Genomic DNA, 24,694 nt, shown 5'->3' with positions numbered 1-24,694 from the left:
CATCATCGCGAAAATAAATCCCACCCTAAATATGTTATGTACAGTACCGGAAGAAACAAGTTTTTGATGACGACCCCTACCAGCAAAAATATTGAAATTCATCGATAAGATTAAAAAAAACCTTTTCATAAATGACTGCGGATTGGTTAAAAAACCTGTCATTGGTCCAGTTATATTAGATGTTACATTGAAGCAGGTAGAATCATCACACGCGAGGCGAATGTAACGGTCCAAAACATAGTTAGGCCTCTTACGAGTAAATACACAGAATGAAATAACCCGAGCTCCCATTTTTGACGCATGAATTGTCAATGTGTGCGCTTGTCTTCAGGTTACGAGGGTAAATCAATCGTCGTATTCACCTGAAAACAGGGTCAATGCTTGTTAATTCAGTTGGTTTACACCACATCTTCTTTGTGTAATTTACTCTAACTTGAGCCATTTATACCAAAATATTAGTGTGATTTGATAAATTTTCTCGTCAATAAATATTTTCAAAAGGGCTTTTCTTGTTGTTAATTCAACGTAAAACTATTCGACGTCAAAACATGTGGAAATATACCCCGATGACGTTGAACAATGATTTATTTTATATTTGAATTGTTATTTCCTTATTTGGTGTCTGGTCAAAAACATAACAAACAAAAAACAAACAACCCGACAAACAAAACAAAAATGATAAAAAAAACCAATAATAAGATGGCTTCCAGTTAAATATTGCATATATTTCACATGTATAAAAGAACATATCATATTTGTTCTCGGCATTTTACCGTAATCATGAGATATGTGTGATATTAAACTGAAAATCATTAATATCTTGCCTATATAAGATGGCATAAAATATATCAAGGGCATTTCTCAGAGACAAATGGTACAGTAAGTCAAATCGCTGAGATTAGAGAACGTGGTCTTACTATTGAATAGTATACTATTTATAGTTTTAAAGAAATTACATCTTAATAGTATAGGGTTGGGGAATACATTAGTGTGCTTGTCTTACCTGAGATGCTGGTTCTTGAAACCATGCTGTGTGCACCCCTTTTCTCGGAAGTTGTGGCGCCACCTATTGTACAATGTAGATAAAACACAATAAGACGTACGTAAGGTCAAACTGATCTCTGCTCGTGTTAGAATATAAAAAGGTTATATTTGTGGGAGGAACGGTGTTCTGGTAAACGATAGAATAACATTATTTTGCTTGGAATGGTTATTATACCTATGTTGCAGATTCTTTTCTTGGTAATTTCAAAATATATTATATTCATGATTTCTTTTTCCGCAAGAATGTTTCGATATCGACATGGCTACAAGGAAGTCTTATAAGCCTACACGTCTTATAAAAAGCGATTTCCCTAACAAAAAGAATAAAAACCGATAAGAGTTTTGATTGACTGAGAGTAACCTCCCTTTGAAACAGTAAGCAGCTTGTAATTCAATCCTGCATTTATGATAGCAGGAATATCATATAACTACCACATTTCAGCTTTATTTAGAACGGCTTTCAAGAATATGTTTCATGAAAATTACTTTGCATTAGTCGCAGTTTTATTCCCAAGAATGTTTAACGCGACTGTGTAAAGATTGAATTTTAACAGGTGAATAAAGCCATATACAGAGGATATCACATGAGCTTCCATTTACATATCATGTATAGTAAACCAGATTTCTAATCTGGCAAAGTGAAATTAAAAATGTGAAAAATGAAAAATTCTGTCTATAACAAGAAATATAACATTGACGTGATTAATAAATTGATAATTTGGTAGTTATTGACAAATTATTCAACTCGATTAGAGTGAGAAGTAAAAATTGATTCAAATAATCAAAACAAACACGTTTACGGATTTTACCTGAATTGCGAGCTGGTTTCTGTACCATTGCATAAAGGCTGTTTGGTTCAGCACCAATGGCGTCTGCTAAAACGATGAGAGGGTAGCGGTCGTAATTGGGACAAGTAAAGGGGACAGATTGTCAGTACATTCTTGAGAAGTACATGTAATGAAGTCAGCTAAATTTTGAAGGCAGGTGGGACTTAAAGGGAAGTGACATTAAGCGAGATAGATAGATGGTACACTCTAGATAAGTAATGAAAACAGGTAAACGTTGAGGCAGGTACCAGGTAGTAATTATCGGGATGTGACATTAAGTGAGATAAACAGATGTAAGCTCTAAAGAGGCAGTGAAGACAGGTAGACGTTGAGACAGGTACCTCGTGGTAGTTATAGGGAAGTGACATTAAGCGAGATAGAGAGATGGAACGCTCTAAAGAGGTACTGAAGACAGGTAGACGTTGAGGCAGGTATAGGGAAGTGACACTAAGCGAAATAGACTTATGGTACGCTAGATACTAGTTATATGGAGGTACCTGATCAAAGATTTGTGCTTTACTATAGACAGGTCGAAAAGATGGGTAGCATTCCGAGGATATTTGAAAGGTTTCCTGTTTTTTTTTTATCTTTTGTATTTGTTGCGTACGACATAATTCATAACTTTTTATGAGTGCGAAAAAAAATCTACATATTCGGCAATTTGACAGAAATGTATAATTAATCAACAGGAAAACATCCAATTTTCTTTGTCGGTACAACTTTAGATTGACAAATTCCAAATAGATGATCCAAGACAGGTACCATGATAATATGTTTGACGACAAGACATTCTCATTCTGACTTGGTCACTATACGTAGTATCACTTAGTTTATCTGCATGGGATCTGGGCTTCAGTATAACAAAGTACAATATCACATTGGAAAATGGAATTTCCATTTCATATCAGATGTAGGAATTCAGATGATTTAGTTTCTAATTTTGTAAAGATAAAAACTTAACTCTCTGTTTCTTTCTTTGGTGACGTCACAATCCATATGACAGCATAACACTGTGACATCACAAATGAAACAATGGCAACATCAAATAGCTATAATTTAAAATGATATCGGCGTAGTTAAGGGATAGCTACTATCAGCTTGTTAAGGATTGGAAGTAACAAGAATAAGAATTACAATAAATTATTTAAATAAAGAAAAGAACATTCTTGTGTATTTCAGATTAATTCAATGGACCATCAGATATGCACTTACCGGACTTGCGAGACGGTTCATTTACCATTCCATCAACGTTGTTCGGTCCAGTAGATATGGCTTCATCTAAAATGATGAGAAATATTTTATCTTGAAGAAGCGAATTTATGTCTGAGGTCGTAATAAACAGTAGGTAAAAATATACTCATCGACATTGCTACATTTTTATTTTAGAATATGCTGGGTATGCGAGATAGGGATTGTCCTCTGAGAGGCCAAAAGGTCATCACAGCTGACACAAACCCGTCAAATAAATAACTCAATCGAGATATACAGTACGCCATAAAGATTTAGACTGAATAACTGAAAAATGCAGACAGATGGAATGAGATAAGATTTGAGATAGACCGATGGTACGCACTAGAGAGGTGATTAAGATAGAGAGATGCTGTATGTTGGTAGAGGTTATGGTAATGTTAGAAAAGATATAAGATAGACATATTGTTCGCTTTAGAGAGGTAATGTAGACAGGTTGAATATTTCGCTATTGCAGGTGTGTGTTTACTATAGCCAGATAGAGGAGTTAGGTACTATACGGAGGATATTTCATTGTTTCCTGTTTAATATCTATATTTCTAGCGTATCACATAATACATAGATTCTAGAGTATGACATAATACATAGATTCTAGAGTATGACATAATACATACATTTTAGAGTATGACATAATACATAAATTTTAGAGTATGACATAATACATACATTCTAGCGTATGGCATAATACATAAATTCTAGAGTATGACACAATACATACATTCTAGAGTATGAAACAATACATACATTTTAGAGTATGACATAATACATACATTTTAGATTATGACAATACATAGATTCTAGAGTATGACATAATACAAACATTCTAGAGTATGACATAATACATACATTCTAGAGTATGACATAATACATACATTCTAGAGTATGACATAATACATACATTTTAGAGTATGACATAATACATAGATTCTAGAGTATGACATAATACATACATTTTAGAGTATGACATAATACAAACATTTCTACGAGCGTGAGAAAGACATCGATATATTTTGTGGTATGAGTAAAATGTATAAACATTCAACGGGAAAACGTTTAATTTCCTTTTTCATTTCATATGTGAATTGGAAATGATAAAAGTTGATCCAAGTTTAAAGTAAATTTATATCAGAAGTAAGGACGGGTACCACGATAATATGTTTGACGACAAGACATTCTCATTCTGATTTGGTCACTATACGTAGTATCACTTTGCTAATCTGCATGGGATCTGAGCTTAAGTATACCAAAGTGTGTTGTGTAGACATATAATGAAATTGGTAATCGGCAATTATAGACAGGAAATAGTTATAAGTAGATTGTAGTTAGAGAAAAAACAGTAGGTATAGACAGTTGGTAGATTGTAGACATGTGGTGGTTATAGACAGGTGGTAGATTGTAGACATGTGGTGGTTATAGACAGGTGGTAGATTGTAGACATGTGGTGGCTATAGACAGGTGGTAGATTGTAGACATGTGGTGGTTATAGACAGGTGGTAGATTGTAGACATGTGGTGGTTATAGACAGGTGGTAGATTGTAGACATGGTGATTGTAGACATGTGGTGGTCATAGACAGGTGGTAGATTGTAGACATGTGGTGGTTATAGACAGGTGGTAGATTGTAGACATGTGGTGGCTATAGACAGGTGGTAGATTGTAGACACGTGGTGGTTATAGACAGGTGGTAGATTGTAGACATGTGGTGGTTATAGACAGGTGGTAGATTGTAGACATGTGGTTATAGACAGGTGGTGGATTGTAGATATCTGGTGGTTATAGACAGGTGGTAGATTGTAGACATGTGGTTATAGACAGGTGGTGGATTGTAGACATGTGGTTATAGACAGGTGGTAGATTGTAGACATGTGGTAGTTATAGACAGGTGGTGGATTGTAGACATGTGGTTATAGACAGGTGGTAGATTGTAGACATGTGGTGGTTATAGACAGGTGGTAGATTGTAGACATATGGTGGTTATAGACAGGTGGTAGATTGTAGACATATGGTGGTTATAGACAGGTGGTAGATTGTAGACATGTGGTGGTTATAGACAGGTGGTAGATTGTAGATATCTGGTGGTTATAGACAGGTGGTAGATTGTAGACATGTGGTGGTTATAGACAGGTGGTAGATTGTAGATATCTGGTGGTTATAGACAGGTGGTAGATTGTAGACATGTGGTTATAGACAGGTGGTAGATTGTAGACATGTGGTGGTTATAGACAGGTGGTAGATTGTAGACATATGGTGGTTATAGACAGGTGGTAGATTGTAGACATGTGGTGGTTATAGACAGGTGGTAGATTATAGACATGTGGTGGTTATAGACAGGTGATATATTGTAGACATGTGGTAGTTATAGACAGGTGGTAGATTATAGACATGTGGTGGCTATAGAAAGGTGATAGATTGTAGACATGTGGTGACTATAGACAGGTGGAAGATTGTAGACATGTGGTGGTTATAGACAGGTGGTAGATTATAGACATGTGGTGGTTATAGACATGTGATAGATTGTAGACACGTGGTGGTTATAGACAGGTTGTAGATTGTAGACACGTGGTGGTTATAGACAGGTGGTAGATTGTAGACATGTGGTGGTTATAGAAAGGTGATAGATTGTAGACATGTGGTGGCTATAGACAGGTAGTATATTGAAGACATGTGGTAGTTATAGATAGGTGGTAGATTATAGACAGGTGGTAGATTGTAGACATGTGGTAGTTATAGACAGGTGATAGATTGTAGACATGTGGTGGTTATAGAAAGGTGGTAAATTGTAGACATGTGGTGGCTATAGACAGGTGGTAGATTGTAGACATGTGGTGGTTATAGACAGGTGATAGATTGTAGACACGTGGTGGTTATAGACAGGTGGTAGATTGTAGACGTGTGGTGGTTATAAACAGGTGGTACACTGTTGAGATGTGGTTATAGATGGGTGTAGAAATAGGTGGTACAGGTAGGTAGTAGATATAGACAGGTGGTACAGGTAGGTTGTAGATATAGACAGGTAGGTTGTAGACATAGACAGGTGGTATAGGTAGGTTGTAGATATAGACAGGTAGGTTGTAGATGTAGATAGGTGGTACAGGTAGGTTGTAGATATAGACAGGTGGTACAGGTAGGTTGTAGATATAGATAAGTGGTACAGGTAGGTTGTAGATATAGATAGGTAGTACAGGTAGGTTGTAGATATAGATAAGTGGTACAGGTAGGTTGTAGATATAGATAAGTGGTACAGGTAGGTTGTAGATATAGATAAGTGGTAGAGGTAGGTTGTAGATATAGACAGGTAGGTTGTAGATATAGGTAAGTGGTACAGGTAAGTTGTAGATATAGATAAGTGGTAGAGGTAGGTTGTAGATATAGACAGGTAGGTTGTAGATATAGGTAAGTGGTACAGGTAGGTTGTAGATATAGACAGGTAGGTTGTAGATATAGGTAAGTGGTACAGGTAGGTTGTAGATATAGATAAGATATAGGTAAGTGGTACAGGTAGTTGTAGATATAGATAAGTGGTATATTGTAGATATAGACAGGTAGGTTGTAGATATAGGTAAGTGGTACAGGTAGGTTGTAGATATAGACAGGTAGGTTGTAGATATAGGTAAGTGGTACAGGTAGGTTGTAGATATAGATAGATGGTACACGTACGTTTTATACATAATCGATGAGATGAGAATTAGTACTATGTCTATTTGTGTAAGTAATAGATAAAGAATGTAATACTACCTCTGCTTTTAGGCCTAACCACATTGGCATATACGTCATTCACAGGCCGCGATTGTTCAGACTCTGTAAATAAAATTAATAAAAGTTATGTTACCTAGTATATACTATCAGTTAATGTTTACTTTCGGTTAATCAATGGTTAATTGATTTTGTCTTATCCCTGTTAAGTATTAAATACATGTAGTTAATTTAACCATTGAACAACCATAAGATTGCATTCATTGTATTATGAATGCAATATAGGTGACAAATTCATAACAATGCGTATTTTTGTTTTCAGATTTGCCACTTTTTATTACGATATCACGTTTCATAGAGTAGACTTTCTTAAAACAGTACCAGTAGAAGATTAGAGTGTGACGTTTCACGGTCGCCTTCATCAGATAAGTGACCATCTCGTCACACTATTTTGACCTTAGTGTACATAGGATCACGGTACAGCCGAAAAAGTTGCCATAAGATTTTCTTACCATCTCGGACACTACATACGTCAGTGCTAGAACATTCAAAACTGGTCATTGATGGAGGTGATCGTGTATTTATCGAAACAACACACTTTAATTTTCTACTGGTTATGTTGTAAGAACTTCTATCTTATTATCATTACCAAGCTGAAGAAAATATTCCAAACTACATAAATCTATCAACCAGGTACAGTTTATATAGATTCCCAGCATTTATCTAACATAACTGTTCATTAGTTTCACTACGATTCAGCCCTTTTTATTTTTCACTCAAGAATAGGAATGTCGAAACCTATCTTCGAGGTAAATATATGTTCAGTTAACCCTTTAATATGAGGCGTGCTAAATGTTAAAAGAGTAAAAATAAGCTTGGTCGATATGCAATAAGGTTGTTATACAATGGTGTCTTAACGTAACTGTATCAATAATCAACACTGATTTAATGGGAGATCAGTATTCTACATGTAAACACGTACTTACAAATACCAGGCACGTCACACTTTATTCGAAATTTTGGTGCAAGTAATAAAAACAAGTATTGAAGCACTTAAAAAATAAGAAAACACTACTAACCTGTTCCGTGGATGGAAATGAAGGCATCAGCAGGTTGCTGTGGCAACCCTTGAAGGCCTTGAGGTGCTGTCAATCAAAAGTTCTAAAATCAGCAATGAAAGTTTACAAAAAGTTTCAACGATAAAGGAACACTACTCAACAGGGTTTTGAGGGGCGTAGAGAGCGAAAGTGATTGTAAATCGTTAGAAACTATTGCGTTCTTAGCAATGCCAAGACTGACTGGTTTGTTGAACGAGTATGTGTCATAATATGTTCAAATTAGGATATTGAAAAACGACACTTATAATTCATTTCTATTCGTGACAGACAGACAGACAACCAGACAACCAGACAGACGTCGTTACAGTACAATTAATAATCATATATAGTCAACGGGACATAACTCCCCCTCAAATTTAATGACATTGAACGGCTGGATAGCTGTAAACAGAACTTCCGACTTCGTCATTTGTCAAAAATGTCTTTACCAACAAGTTATTCTTTCGAGTTTCATGTAGAAATTAAAGCATATTGAACGTCTTAAATAATTAAAAAAAAACCGTAACAGATATGTATATGTATAATGCTGTGAAACACATGTTGCTTAAACATTTTCTTGTCAAAATTATATAGATGAATTAATTGATATCCAAATTTGAAAAAAAGCAACCCATCACGAAAAAAAAAATCTCATTTCATGTATATTTGATTACTAGTTTAACGCTCGGGAACCTTCGTTACTTTCCGTAAACTCGAAACTATATCTTTTTTAACTCGAACTCCGCCGAATGATCATGATTTTGCTCGAAGCTTTCACATCATCAACAAGACCAACCCCTGGTTATTATCCAAATATTATATGCATATAATAAAACATTATCAGTTAAATTTAGTTGTGAAAGTTCCTGAAATTTACTTGAACTGATGTTTAATCTACTTGCGTTAAGCCATGAATCAGGCAGTTTGAAATTGCAGATTAATGTGTTTCTTGTTGAGCAAATTATCGACACTTCGAGGCAGTGTCCAATTAATGTTGATCAAATTAAGGGGAGCAACTATGCCAAAAGAATTAAATACGACCGGCACTGTCTTATAATACTGTAAGAAAAATTTTATTGGCACCGAAAATGTATGGTATAAGTAGGAACCAATTATGTATTTCATACACACACACAATTGATATGATAGTCTTGACAAGACAGAAGCCATTACAAGTATGCTATCGATTTTTCTTAAGCAAACATCTATATCTAGACATTTAATATTGTCCAATATTGAAAAACAAACTCGGGATACGATCACAAGCGTTTCATTGAGTAAGACAGCGAGTACACGAAAGGACATCCTCAATATTCCAGTGCTACTATCAATTTCGCCCTCTGAATCCCTGGAACATGCCATGGCAAAAATGAAGACACCGGAAAAGTAATTTGATTGACTCCAGGAGAAAAATAACTTGAAGATTACAAACGAGCGACTTCAAAACCATTACAATATAAGTCATGTGACTTCGAGAATCGTTCGATGTACATCAAAGGACCAAACTATCCTTTTCTTCTTGTCCACAAGGTATCGCACATGCAACCTTCAAATTTTGCCATGACATGTTTCAGGGGTACTGAGAGTAAAAGTGATCGTAATCACTGGAGTATCGAGGATGACGAAAGGAAAGAAAAGTGTCAAATTGAATAGGCCAAGCCGTGAGATTAAGGTTAAAGTGAGTATTCTATAATGACTTTTCGAATACACAACATAAACTGTCTGGACAATGTATAAATACATAACTAGAAAATACTAGAACGTCATGATACAATGATAGCTATATAGTTGTTGTTTTGTTACACAATGTACATATGACATTTCCAAATTAGATTAAGATCAATGCAGAATTTGAATATTTCTTTTAAACAGAGAAAACCGTTCAGAGGTTTGGTACCACCATATATCATTACTTACCTATATCCTGTTGCTCATATGAAGCATTGTGCACGCCATGGAATGTCTCAGCGGATCTCTGACTGACATTACGTTTTCTTTCTGTAGTAGAGATGGTACTCATTATATGTTGTGCAATATTTAATCCTACAAATATTTTCTTTTTACAAGAAACTTCCGAAATAGTGCATCTAGAGATATAAAAAATAAATGTAAAGAAAATATTAAATTAAGTTCAAAACATTTTTATATAAGCAGAATAATAGAAAAGACTTATGGTGTTGTATGATGTAGATTGATTATTCAGGATTCTTGTTGTACAAAAAGTCTGTTCCCCCCTCCCCCCAATTCACAACTAGTCCATGATACCAAATGTCAAAAGAGACAATAAACTGAAACACAGAAAACCGAAGAAAAATATATCTATCTACATTTCCCTTGCCAATGATTCAATTCATTCGAAAAATGGTTCGGTTCAGAATATCCAAATGGTCATGACATTTTTTAATGAAATTACCAGATGTACTCAAAAACATATATCGACTTAAACATATGCCTGTCTTGAAAATAAAGTTTTTTATGTTATCGACTGATATTTGCTTACTATGACAGAAAATGTGCCAGAATTTAGGCCCTAAGTGTTCCTAGGACGAAACAGTTGTATGGTGAAGTATCACTGACAAGTCCTCGAAGGACGAAACAGCTATATGGTGAAGTATCACAAACAAGTCCTCGAAGGACGAAACAACTATATGGTGAAGTATCACAGACAAGTCCTCGAAGGACGAAACAGCTATATGGTGAAGTATCACTGACAAGTCCTCGAAGGACGAAACAGCTATATGGTGAAGTATCACAGACAAGTCCTCGAAGGACGAAACAGCTATATGGTGAAGTATCACTGATAAGTCCTCGAAGGACGAAACAGCTATATGGTGAAGTATCACAGACAAGTCCTCGAAGGACGAAGCAGCTGTTTTGGAAAGTATCACAGACAAGTCCTCGAAGGACGAAACAGCTGTTTCGTAAACTATCACTGACAAGTCCTCATCAGTGTAAAATCATGCCCGGGATGGATGCACGATTGTCAAGCCCCGGGTACATACAAAACATTTACCAAAGATGACCAAAACAAGTTAGACAATGAGTACCGATTGATTATTCACAAACACCGACATCGTTTTGATATGCAATTCACCACAAATTAAATAGAAGCATTAAAAATGAGAACATTTAACATTTGATCCAAGTTCTCTTTTCTAAATGTCCGTGCCGATTAATAGTGTAATTTCCAAAGGCATGATAATTAACAAAGATAAGGTTTCCAGTAGAGTTATAAAAATGTCTTACCTTTGTTGTGTTTTCGCTTTAAGATGACGATGACAGTCACAATGATGAGAATGAGAACTATCACCACACTAATCCATACAGCGGGGTGAATGGCACCTTGAGCAAGCGACGTTCCTAAAAATACATTGTTTAAATTCTATATTTGAATGATAATATTTCGGAATCGTATTCATGTTAAAAAGAATAGGCCGCTTATGTTTTTTGCAATTTTCACCCAGATGTCATATATTTCAAAACTCAGAACGTCATATAAAACGCCACTCTTTTAGAAAAGAAGAGAACTTATTGGTTACAAAGTATATGAAAACGCAAAATCAATCATTTTACATTGATTTTTTTTCTCTATTTAATTATGCCCTACCTCCGTGGGTTTCATATATCCTAAAGTGCCCACGATAAAAAAGTTAAACAATTATGTTTGAAAACAAAACATAACGAGATTAACTATACTGTACCAGCATCTAGGGTGTTGATAGAAAACTCGTACAGAAATCTCCCCTGTGAGTTGGTTACGGTCAACGTGTAGTATCCCAGGTCAGAATTGGTTATGTTTTCGATACTGTACGTATATTTTGTGCTGTAATAGTCGTATCTCGTCGACTGCATTGATAAATTCCTCTCCACAGCTGGACCATTTCCGTCTCTTTCATGTTGGAGGTAAGCGAGTGGGGAAGGTGACGCCTCAACGGACATACTACTTGTCCAGGCGTCTCCCATGCGTACAATGTAAGTGGAATTTAGCAGGTCCTTTCGGGGTACTTCTGGAGGGACTATACCAACAGTAGATTGAGACATATAGCAATTGAGTAATCTGATTGAATCTGAACAGAAGTATATTTCCTTTCGTATTGTCTGTGATCATGTACAGAACATATTAAAAAATAATGGTGATATTTTACATTTATTTGAAACAAAACGATAATTGAAAAATATCCACATTTATACATAGTCTACCTCTATGTTAAAAAAATAGTTTTGGAGACCATAATTTTAGCAAATATTTCAAGAGACATATTCAATGTACCAAAATATTGAATGTGCCCGCGTCATCAACATGTTTACTATATTATCATAATCAATGTGTTTTTTTCGTAAACTTATTAGGCGTATTCAACGTGAATCCATCGATTTTTCGTATGCATTATGTACATGTTGCATCATTCGAAAGGTCAAACTGCTAATCTCGCCTAAGTTCTTGGAAACATATGAAACAAAATGTGATACAGAATGATAAAATGGCCATTGTGTACGCATGGAAAATCATGAATGTCCGAGTCATAGGATTCTTAAATGCGTCAAAACTGAATATATTAAATTTTTCACTGTGATATTATTTTCAAAGTCATTAACATATTCAACACATCCACACGATGAAAAAACTGCATACACACAATTATCATGATACAAGAACTGATTCTTACGAAGTGTTGAATCTCTGAATCTCACCTGACAAAATCTGCTGCTTTGGTCCAGTTGGTTGGATTGTGGTTTATTATACTGATCAATAAGATGTGCTTGCCTTGTTATTTCATGTTGTTGTCGATTTCTCATATAGTGATGTAAATGTGTTATTGTAATAAAAACATAAATCATTGTGTCTACTTTATAAAAAGTTCTACTTACAGAGAGATAGCACAGTCACATTTGTTGTCTGAGTTCCCTGGCTATTATTAGCTGCACACGTGTAGTTTCCGTCCCTTGACCTTAACATGTTAAGCAAGGACAATCTATCTCCCTGCCAGACACGACCAGTTCTATCATGGTACCATGATATCTCACAGGCGGGATTACATCCAGCTGTACACCGGATATCCGGTATCTTACTACCCTCCTTCTTTGTATAGTGGGTTTCAGTCGGTGCAAGTCTTATGTCAGATCCACCATCTATAGGCAAAGACATTTTTGTAACCACATTTTTTTCTAATATCATGCTTCCGAGGCTTATTGTCATAAATGACCAATATTTCTTGTAAACATCTGTCGGCTTACCCTTAAAAGTACTGATTTCATTTTATTGTCTCAGTTGTTGTTTCCTACAAGACATTTATATAACAGAAGCTGACTTTCCATTTTTGAAGAGACCATTTATTTTTCGTATTCTTGATTACATTATTTACATTAAGTATGTTTCTAGACTTACATTGATGATATTATCATGGTCTTGTAGATTACATTATTTACATTAATTATGTTTCTAGACTTACATTGATGATATCGTACTTATCATTTATAATGTACAGATTTTTATACTTACAAATTACATTTATCTTCAGGGAAGTGGATATCTCCGAATATTCATTCGATGCTGTACAAGTATAGACACCATGATCAGTCCTGGTTGCCTTTGTAATGTTTAAATTTGTTCCACGTCTCCCATCTCTGTTGAAATTTGGTCCTGTCCAGATGATATCACAGGAAGGGGAGCAATCTGCCCGACATCGTATATTCACATTTGTTCCTTCTAGTACTGACAGATCACCATTTCTGGACAATGTCATCGATTTTGGACCATCTGAGTGAAGTAAAAAATGAACCGAATAACGTTAAGACTTTAAAACAAATCATCGGCAACATAAATAGTCACAAGTTCTGAATTTATGATTTCATTGTTGAAATATCAAGCATATGTTTGAATTTCAATCAGAAAAAAAATCAAATCTATCAGATTTTCACCAAAATGTAATTACATGTTACCACAATGTACTTACATATTACCAAAATGTACTTACTTATTACCAAATTGTACTTACATATCTCCAAATGTATTTACATATCACTAAAATATATTTTCATATTACCACAATGTACTTACATATGAACAAAAATGTACTGACATATTACCACATTGTACTTGCATATTATCAAAATGTTTTTACATATCACCAAAGTGTAATAATATGTTACCAAAATATACTTACCTATCTCCAATTGTATTTACATATCGCTAAAATATATTTTCATATTACAACAATGTACTTACATATGGACAAAAATGTACTGACATATTACCACATTGTACTTGCATATTATCATTACTTACATAAAGTTTTCACTGTGATTGACGTTGTACTTTTTGTATTTACACCCCGAGCCGTACAGGTATATGTGCCATCTTTGCTGCTATTTGAGCTACCGAGAGAGAGCGTGGTGTCATTACTGACTGGGAGGTTGTTCCTGGTCCAGGAGAAATGACACGCTGGATTACAATCGGCTGAGCAGTTGATGTCGTTTATTACGATACCTTCCAGTATGTTGTATCTCCGTGTTGTAGGTTCCAAACTAATATCGTCGGGTCCGTCTTAAAACATATTCATGTATAGAGAATGTACTAAATCTAGTTATACATAATTCATATAAACGAAGTAGAGAAAATGATCGAATTCTCGAATTTCATTTAAACTACTCAAACACGAGTCTTCTAATCTCATTCAAAACAGCTAAAACTCGAATATACTAATCTAAACTGAACTGCTAAAACACCAAAACTCGTCTCTCATAAAACCTGGTAAAACTCAGCTATCATAAAACCTGGTAAAACTCGACTTTCATCCAGATTGGTGAAACTCAACTATCATATAACCTGGTAAAGCTCGACTTTCTTCAAGATTGGTGAAACTCAACTATCATAAAACCTGGTTAAACTTGACTTTCATCCAGATTGGTGAAACTCAACTATGATCAAACCTGGTTAAACTCGACTTTCATCAAGATTGGCGAAACTCAACTATGATCAAACCTGGTAAAACTCGACTTTCATCAAGATTGGTGAAACTCAACTATGATCAAACCTGGTTAAACTCGTCTCTCTTAAAAACTGGTAAATCTCGACTTTCATCAAAACTGGTAAAACTCGACTTTCATCAAACCTGGTTAAACTCGACTTTCATCAAACCTGGTTAAATTCGACTTTCATCAAACCTGGTTAAATTCGACTTTCATAAAAACTGGTAAAACTCGATTCTCATCAATACTGATAAAACTCGTTTCTCATAAAAACTGGTAAAACTCGATTCTCATCAATACTGATAAAACTCGATTCTCATAAAAACTGGTGAAACTCGAATCTCATCAAAATTGGTAAAACTCGAATCTCATCAAAACTACTAACACATGTCTCTCATCTTAATTGGTAAAACTCGTCTCTCATCAGAACTGGTAAAACTAACTTTGGACTAATCTAAAGAAATATACTTTCTTTATGAACTAATTCTTTAAACTGAACATGCATAATTCAAATAATCGATGTTGCGAAAATTCGACCAAGAAAAAGAAATATTAGCTCAAAACGTTACAAATAATATCCACTTAACTGTTTAAAGAAAAAATCAGACTAAACTCCATTTCTAATCAACATTTTGAGATTTCTATGCTCTATGGAATTTTCGGTTTACCATTATCAACTCACATTCGACATTTATCTTCAAAGAAGTGGATTTGTTGCCGTAATCGTTAGATGCACTACAGTGATAAACACCGCTGTCGGTCTTACTTAAACGTTCAATGCTTAAAATATTTGCACGTCTATATGCTTGGTTAATATTCCCTCCAGTCCAGTAAAAGGCACAGGATGGGGAACAATCTGCCTGACATCGTGCCGAAAAATGTTGTCCTTTTCTTAGAGACTGATGACCAGATAGCGTAAGTGTTACGGATTGAGGTCCATCTTCAAAATGAAAAATGACATTTTCAATACGAAAGTTTAGTATAATCATCTGCTGTCGTATCATATTATGTATACCCCAATAAATTGTTAATGTGTGATAGACAAATCACAAATATGTAAAAAATGAATGAAATTTGTTTATCTTTCTACAATCGTGTACTATATAACAGAAAACAACATGTGTTTCTTTTGTCCTCTAGAAAATAATAACTGAAATGTGCAACCAATGTCATGTTTATACCGAAATTCAATCGTGATCCAAGAGATGACAGAACAATCTCAGTTGTCAGTAACTAATAAATGGTACGGTGTTACATGAATAACTCTCAGTTCACAGTAAACTATACTCTTACTAGGATAACTCACAGTTCACAGTGAATAATACCTTAACTAGGATAACACACAGTTCATAGTAAGCTAAAATCTTACTAGGATAACATACAGTTCACAGTAAACTATATATAATCTTACTAGGATAACTCATAGTTCAGAGTAAATATACCCTTACTAGGATAACTCATAGTTCACAGTAAACTATACACTTACTAGGATAACTCACAGTTCACAGTAAATAATACCTTTACTAGGATAGCTCACATTTCACAATTAAGTATACTCTTACTAGGATAACACACAGTTCACAGTAAACTATACTCTTAATAGGATAACACACAGTTCACAGTAAACTATACTCTTACTAGGATTACACACAGTTCACAGTAAACTATACTCTAACTAGGATAACACACAGTTCACAGTAAACTATACTCTAACTAGGATAACACACAGTTCACAGTAAACTATACTCTTACTAGGATAACTCACAGTTCACAGTAAACTATATTCTAACTAGGGTAACACACAGTTCACAGTAAACTATACTCTTACTAGGATTACACACAGTTCACAGTAAACTATACTCTTACTAGGATAACTTACTGCTCGCACTTACAGTTCACGGTGACGTAGAAGGATATCGATTCACTCTGTACCTCATTGCTGATTGTGCATATGTATTTCCCAGTGTCGTCCTTTGAGATATTTTTGTTGAAGATTTTGTCTTTCTTCTTTCTACCATTAGGTAAAGTCCACACAACTTCACATTTACCTCGACAGTCATCTGATACACATGTTCTTTCTGGGAGAAAATCTCCTATCTGTTTCGAAATATTTTCTTTGCTTGGTTTGATTGTGACGGCAAATGGGTTATCTGTAACCATAACATTAGTACGTCAAAGATGGGAAACATTCCTTACCTGATATTCTACTGACCAGATGTTTTAATTGATAGTGTTAATTTTTCTGTTTAATCGCCACATAAGACGGCTTGTTTCATATTAAACATCAACATTATTTGACAGTTATCACGTGTACGGAACAACATAGACATCATAAAGGCGATTGCGCACGATGCATATTTCGTTTGATAAACGACCGTAGCTTAACTGTGATGCTTAAAGTAAAACTTCTTATGAAAATGATATTCAATATTTCGTTATTACTATTATTTAGTAACTGTAACTAAAGAAGACTTTCTATATACGCTAGCTTCATGCCGTTGTGAATATCTATATTAAGAATGTCCTATTGAAACCAGGAAGGAATGAAGCATTCTACATCTGACACCGTGTAAGATCCGATCCCCTTTTTAACTTCGTCAAGATGCGCTTTATCGGAGGTGTGCCAAGGTGCCCAGCACTCAACCCTGTGATGTGTTTTGATACTACAAATTATAAGCGAGTCTACGTCACATATATATGATCGACCCCAACACCTCGTAGATAAAAAAAGGGCACCGACGTAGTTTTCAACTTACGTGTTCTGTTATTTTCACTTCTATAAACTGTTATAGATATTCAAATGTAAATACTGCGATGTATACACATTTCTCGAGATGTTATAATTAATATCACAACATTTGAAGCGTTATGGGATTGTCTGTGACGTCACAATGGGCGACGCTTCACACTACTGACTGTTCACTTTCTTGTTTGAATTTGGCAGACTTTAACTATTGTCAATGTAAGTGTAAAATACTTTCGGTCCTAGAGTAAAATATTAGTCTAAGGGTCAAATACTGTCAGTCTAAGGGTTACGAAATAAATTAATCATCTATATATTTTGGGTCAATCCCCTTACAAATTCACATAACATCAGCACCGCTTTGTATTATACGTGGGAACCACTAAAGTTTGGCTTTGATTGTTTAGGAAAATTTAGAATAATGAAACTTATATGTGTTGGCAGTTTAATCATTGGAGTGCTAGAGGGTCGTATGTGCTCCTCTATCAATGTTTTGTCATTACAATACTATTAATTATGTCATATGCTTAATGACGTCATTATATGTATGGACATAGGAACCGTACAGCGCTCATTGATTCGTGTTTACTCGCTTATTTGGATGTATTGTTAAGCTCCAAGAATAAATCTGATGCTATTTAAAATAAAAAAGAAGCAATTCGCTGGCCGTGGTCATCAAGCCATGTTTTCATTATTTTCTCAATGCACAAATTTACATTTAAATGTAAAAACTACCCTCCACCAAGTTCTATATGTAGATAGCATACTGTTTTATGGTAGTAGGGTTTGGGGTGGTGTAAGGATTACATTTATTGACGTTACAAAAAAAAGATACTATGGAACTCTAGGCTGGTTTTGCAGGAGACGGTTTAGTAAGGGCACGGTGTGTTGAAATGAGCGGACATTGTTGGTTAGATCCGGATGTGATATTAGTCAGATCAATTTTTTCTGAAAATTACATGTATACATGCCTAATGTGCGCTTCATAAGCAAAGTGTATAAAGTTTATAAATTGAAAAGGATACACGTAATGATGATAAGTGACGAGTATATATTACACGAGTATAGTTCCATAAGAGATCACCGTGTCCCTACCGACTTTAAACTGACGGATTATTTGTATCGATGATCGATACAATATAAAACAATATTTAGTAGTATTTAACGCCTGTAACAGAATATCTATAACTTTCATGAGTGCGAAACAAGGATGAAAAATATTGATGTATTATATCATAAGAGTAAAATATATATATTTTACGGAAAACCATTAAATTTTCATTTTGTTACATTTTAAAAGGAAAAACTGAATCCGAACATACAATAAAGTTGTATTCAAAAAAATGTTTGGGAGCTTTTTGAGATCAGATAGTTTGACATTACATTATAATGACAATAAGACGACACCATATTGAATAAGCTGCTTTACAGTTTTATGTTTTCTACCATCTTATGCCGTTATCTGTGTCCGTGTCAGAATCGCTGACTAAAATTATTCTTTAAGCTAAATTAGAGAAATGTATCGGAATTGTTAGATGAAAATCCCGTAGTTAATGCATTTCAATTTAATTTTCTGTGATTTATAAATATGTTTTTGCTCATAAGTAGCAATAGGATTGGGCACAAGTTTTACAACTAATATCGGTGTCGGTTGCGTGTCAAGCGAAATAGCTGATGTACTGCCCACAAGCCCAAAACTCTCAACTTGTCAATAATACTGCAAAATCCGATATTTTCGTGGGCCTCAGATTTGCGTGTTATTTTTTATGGAAAAACTATTTCGTGGATAAATATTGCGCAATGATTATATACCAGTTTTAATGTTTATGGAATTCGTTAAGTAATTAGCGGTACGTACCGACGATTTCAACGAAAATTAATCTCAGAAGAAAGTTGATGATTTTACAATAAAACAATTTGGTAACTACTACTTACACACTGTTAAGGTGATTGGAGAACCAGTTAAGTTTAGAGGTGACCTGGAGTAGGTTTCACCTTTTGATTTCAGCCCTCTACATGTATAGGTACCAGTGTCCTTTACATTTGTATCACGTATGGTCAATGAAGGCCTTCTGTAGGAAGATCCAGAATATTTTGTATTCCGCGGACTGACAGAGCTGAACACCTGAGCTTGTCGCCCCTCTTTGGTCCAGTGTACGTTAGATAGGTATATTGGTGGCGAAATCGAACATTCAAGTGTGATGGTAAGTCCCGCTAAAACAGAGTATGTAGTCTTTGGCACCCTCACTACAATGAAAAAAAATCAAACGATAAAGTTTATAAGGACGAATTTAATTTTTTGCCGAAATGAGTTTCAGGCTTCAAGATAAGATGTACTATATTACATCATGCAAACAATATATTGAATCTGTGGTCTGATTAGATTATCAGATAGAGTCGACTCGTCTTCTCTTGAGCTTGAAAAAAATGTACATAATTTGTCTGGAAGCTACCGGTAATTCGTTGATATTGCCTAAAGCAAACAATAAATGTAGTCCATGCCTGTTCCAGCTAACAAATGTTTGTAAAATTAAATATTTAAAGAGTTTGAAAGCCATGCACAATTCCTTCAATGGTTTATGCCAAATAATTGATTAAATTTCTCACATAACCGCTTCTTTTCTTCTGGGACCCATCACTGATGCTAGTGGGCTTTAGGTTTGATGTTTAAGTGACGCATAAATAGAATAAAAATCAGTCTTATTCAAATATGTAATTATAGACGGGTAACAAGCAGTTATTGTGGAAAAAATCCACCAGCAATAGCACCTTTTTATGTAAATGATTAATATCTAAAATGTATGATAAACAAAACATGGATGTCGATTGTCCAAACAATGAGCTTTGCACCTCTTTCGAAGAAGAGTTCTTTTTATATTACTGCCGACAAAAACAAAAGTCGATGGTAGATACGTAAGACAGTAGAAGTTGACTGCAAAAATCCATACTTTAAAGGTAATATTTATTTTGCGCTTATTGCGTACAAAGTATCACGCTAAAATGTGATTGCGCTGACTGCGGTTTCTGTGTTTGGAATATACAGCGATTATATTAGCGATGAAGCTGCGTCATGGAGACGTATTCTTCTTAGTAACGTTAAGGGCTTAAAATGTGAAAATCTGGAAGAGTTCCAACATGGTATAGAAAGAAACTTTTACACTGTGACTACATACAGATATTATGTTTAGGGTAGTTATGGATACCCTGTCATGTTAAGCTCGTGAAGTACACGAAGTTAGTTTAAACATATTTATTGCCAAGAGATAGACAAGGGATCAGGTACAAGTTATTGAAACTTATCGACGCCTTCGCCTAATATACATTTGAGATAACATTACAATACTAACAATACAAATATACAGTTATTGTTAAAATTTGACATCAAAATATCTTGCTGGATTAAATATAGTTTAAACAGATCTAAAAAAGTTTGAATTAAGGTCCAAGAAAACTTGAGAATTGCCAAGCAATTGAATTTCTATATCTAACCCAACGTTTCAATTAGTTTAATTCTAGGTTAACTCTAAAAAGATCTTAATTGAGGGAACTGCACTGGTGTTAGAGCTTAGAATGCATTATATTAAACTGAATTTGAATGAATTAATACAGTGCTGGGATCGAACTGAATTTCCTAAGTTATTAGTTATTCCATCATTAAAGAGTAGAAGGTAGAAAAGAAGAGTTAGGAAGAGACAGTCTGAAAGGAGGAATCCTATACTTATTATTGTTACGTAATTCGTAACGATTTTCGCCACATAAAGACAGCAAAAACCCATTGAGGCATTCAGGTGTTAATTTATTATGCATCTTATAAACTAGTTGCGAAGTTTTCTAATTTTTCTGAAATTAGATAAGTTTTTAAGACCAGCTTCGTAGTATAAAGTATTAATAGGGATATATGAAGACAGTCCTAATATAATGCGAGCAGCTTTACTTTGTTTTTTTCTACCTTTTCTAGTTCAAAAATAGTGCAACCCGCCCTCAACTCACAAGCATATTCTAAAACAAGAAAAATAAATGTCTTTTAATTTTTTCAAAGAGCATCCCTACTTAATAAATATTTCAACTTCCGTAAAACATTGATTTTTTTCATAGCCGAAGTGCAAATTCCATTAACATGACACCCCCCGCCCCCAACACGCTTTGCATTCGAATTGAGTAACACATAAATGTTTATGATAATCTTTCAAATTTAAGACTTTCCCATCAAATTCTATGTCTATAAGAAATAAAAGTTGTCCAATAATAGAGCCTTGCGGAATCCCTGCCTCAATGCCCTTCAGACAGAAGAATATGAACTATTTAAAAAAAACCTGTTGATATTTATGAGATGAATAATTTCCAGACATATAAGCAATTCACCTGAAATTCCGTACGTTTTTAATTTCGCCAAATGACCTCTATGCCAGACCCTATCATAGACTTTGGATATGTCAAAGAATACAACACATGCATGTTTTTTCTGAGTGCAATACGAATTTGGTGATAAATGTTAATGAGTTGATACACTGCAAAATTGCCCAGTGAATAAAACGAGACTGATTTTTGTAAAACAAAGAATTTTCTATGAAATAGTTGTACAACAGTTTAAAAAGCACTCAAAATCTTTACCAACAGTGGACAGCACACGGAAATAGGTACATAATTTCGAAGGAGAATGTCTTGTCATCCTTTTTAAACAATGACATAATATTAGGTAAATTCCATTTGTTTGGATAAATCCCTGCTGTTAAGGAAATATCAAATAATATAACGTAATACAAACAGTGTGTGCAGTATTGCCTTATTCCATCTTCATCCGAAGTCTTGTAGAGCTTCAATATCTGTAGAACATCGCGTATTTCAGTCGAATTTAATCTAATTGAGTTAATTTGTCAGTTTTAAGCTCAATAATTGGAACATTTGTTTTACCGTCTTCTACTCTAGAAGTATTACAAAAATTATCTTCATCTCTACAAAGTATGTCATTAGTAACATAATCTATATGACGTGAGAGTTGTCGGCCCTTGGATAATATGGACGGTGTTGACAGATTAGCTCCAATGGAAATGTGAATTCTGTGTATTTCGGGGTCAGGTTTGGTATAGACTTATGGTTGTATGATGCATTGAAAAACCTTTTTGGTTATACCCTATGCCGTGCATGTGATATGTCTCATCCCAGCTGAATAACATTTTATTGGAAGTGCTTATTGTGTCGTGTATACATTCCTGTGTTCATCGGACCGTGAACGTAACATGTATGTGAACGTTTACATTGAAATGATCTGATTCTTGACTGTTTTATGATGCATTGAATAACTTCTTTGGTTAAATACCCTATACCGTACATGTGATATGTCTCACTCCAGCTGAATAACATTTTATTGAAAGTGCTTTATTGTGTCGGGTATACATTCCTGTGTTCATCGAACCGTGACCGTAACATGTATGTGAACGTGTACATTGAAATGAAGTGATATTTGACTGTTTTACTTGTACTCAATGTCATTCAGGAACTATACCATTCCCGTTTCTCAGTCAAAAAGAGCATTATCCTCATCATCAACACCATCCCCTATCACCAGAGACAATAAAAAACAAAAACATTTACCATCCACATCAACCCCGTTATCCGATAGTGTGTTTGGATTCAATTTATCATCCCCGATGGCTACTACATCCCCAACCCTCCAGCAGGGAATCCAACATCCCCTGCCAGGCCTTCTACCTCCGCTACCCAGTCCGCTACCCAGTTTTTCTTGACGACAGCTGTCCGATTTCCAATGACCTGCAGGCTGCAAAATGTCCAACATGCTGTTCATGGCACCTCTGGTAGAGAAAGTGGCCAGACTGGAGGCTGAAAACGAAATTATCGTACATTGACGTCCAGAGGACCTCACAATGTGGTGTCGATCCCCCCTCAGGCGCTGGAGCGATCTCATCGAGTTGGTAAACCGGAAACTTCCGCAGACGCTAAATTTACAGTCGGGTTTCGTTCCAAAGATCCCTACAAAGGCATTTCCGTAAACGAGGACCTCACTAAATATCGTGGTCGCTTAGCCATTCCTTGCGAGGAACCTAGTAAAGAGTAGCCAGATATCGCAGACTTGGACAACAAACGGTAAGATTTTGATTAAAGACAAATCTTCCAAAATCTTTCAAATCCGGCGGGAATCTGAACTTGAACCCTTCGGTCACAATATGTGATATCACCTAGTTGGGGTCAGCGTCGCTGGGCTGACACTCCGACGGTGATATGTGTCTTATATCAACACAGGACCTATGTGCCTTTTCTTAAGTCCACGTCTCGATTTCGACTGTCAGTTTCCTCGGGACGCATTTTAGCTTATACATGTTCAACTTTGTAGCCATTTATACATTTGTCTTTTCAGCAATAGCATGAAACTTGTATTCACAAATTTTATTCTATATAGATCTTCTAATTGAGAATATATTAACACAATGTATGCAAATCGAGTATATAATTCAAGCTTACATCAGAATTTGTTCAATACTTTTGTGGTTCTCAGGATGTGCTCACGGCTTATTGAACTAATGAAGTTATTTTTTTTTGTTAAACTCATAAATCCGCTATCCTATCCATGTAGTCATCTACATGTATTAATAGATTTTTTCTTTCTCCCTTTGCAAGCGCACCTTGAAAATATTTGTTCGTGTGTTCCTATCCATTACTGTATGTTCGTTAGTCTGATTTATCTATATCCTCAATTATTTTGCTCATCATACAGGTGTAACAAAATTTACGCGTGCTCATAAACATTCTTGATACTCAAACTTCGTATCCAAATATACACATATTACTTATCTTTTCAACCAACAGAGCTCCTGGGATGTACCTCTAGCTCGTAAGTCTAAAAGTTCGTCATTCTGTACACGTTACATAAATACTGATACTTTTTCTGCTGATATATTATTGATAATTGTACGTTAAAAGCTTTATTGTTAAAACATAAACTTGTATAAAGACACATCTCTCGCCTCGTATACCCAGGGATGCCCATTTACGTATTTTGTTAATATATTTCGCATCTGTGATGCGGTAATAAAAAAAAACATAAGATCATCATGAAAT

At 35.0% G+C, this 24,694-nt stretch overlaps 1 protein-coding gene across 1 annotated transcript; it reads right to left on the bottom strand.

Moving 5' to 3' along the window:
- Nucleotides 1–345: 345 nt before the first annotated feature.
- On the bottom strand, nucleotides 346–23,414 carry LOC132544908 (hemicentin-1-like). The gene is made up of 16 exons (XM_060208562.1): nucleotides 23,213–23,414; nucleotides 21,611–21,619; nucleotides 19,556–19,867; nucleotides 16,770–17,027; nucleotides 15,560–15,817; nucleotides 14,195–14,452; nucleotides 13,409–13,666; nucleotides 12,778–13,038; nucleotides 11,610–11,924; nucleotides 11,155–11,268; nucleotides 9,826–9,906; nucleotides 7,891–7,956; nucleotides 6,854–6,916; nucleotides 3,084–3,149; nucleotides 1,854–1,919; nucleotides 346–362 (listed from the first exon to the last, which is right to left on the bottom strand). The coding sequence occupies exons 1-16, from the start codon at nucleotides 23,412–23,414 to the stop codon at nucleotides 346–348; spliced, it is 2,604 nt and encodes an 867-aa protein (XP_060064545.1).
- Between the last annotated feature and the right edge of the window lie 1,280 nt (nucleotides 23,415–24,694).

Source organism: Ylistrum balloti, unplaced genomic scaffold (genome assembly GCF_031769215.1).
Source record: "Ylistrum balloti isolate Yb309-2 unplaced genomic scaffold, AGI_CSIRO_Ybal_v1 Utg369814, whole genome shotgun sequence".
Lineage (NCBI taxonomy): Eukaryota > Metazoa > Mollusca > Bivalvia > Pectinida > Pectinidae > Ylistrum > Ylistrum balloti.
The sequence above is the reverse complement of the archived record's forward strand: the minus strand, read 5'-3'. Positions and strand labels throughout refer to the sequence as shown.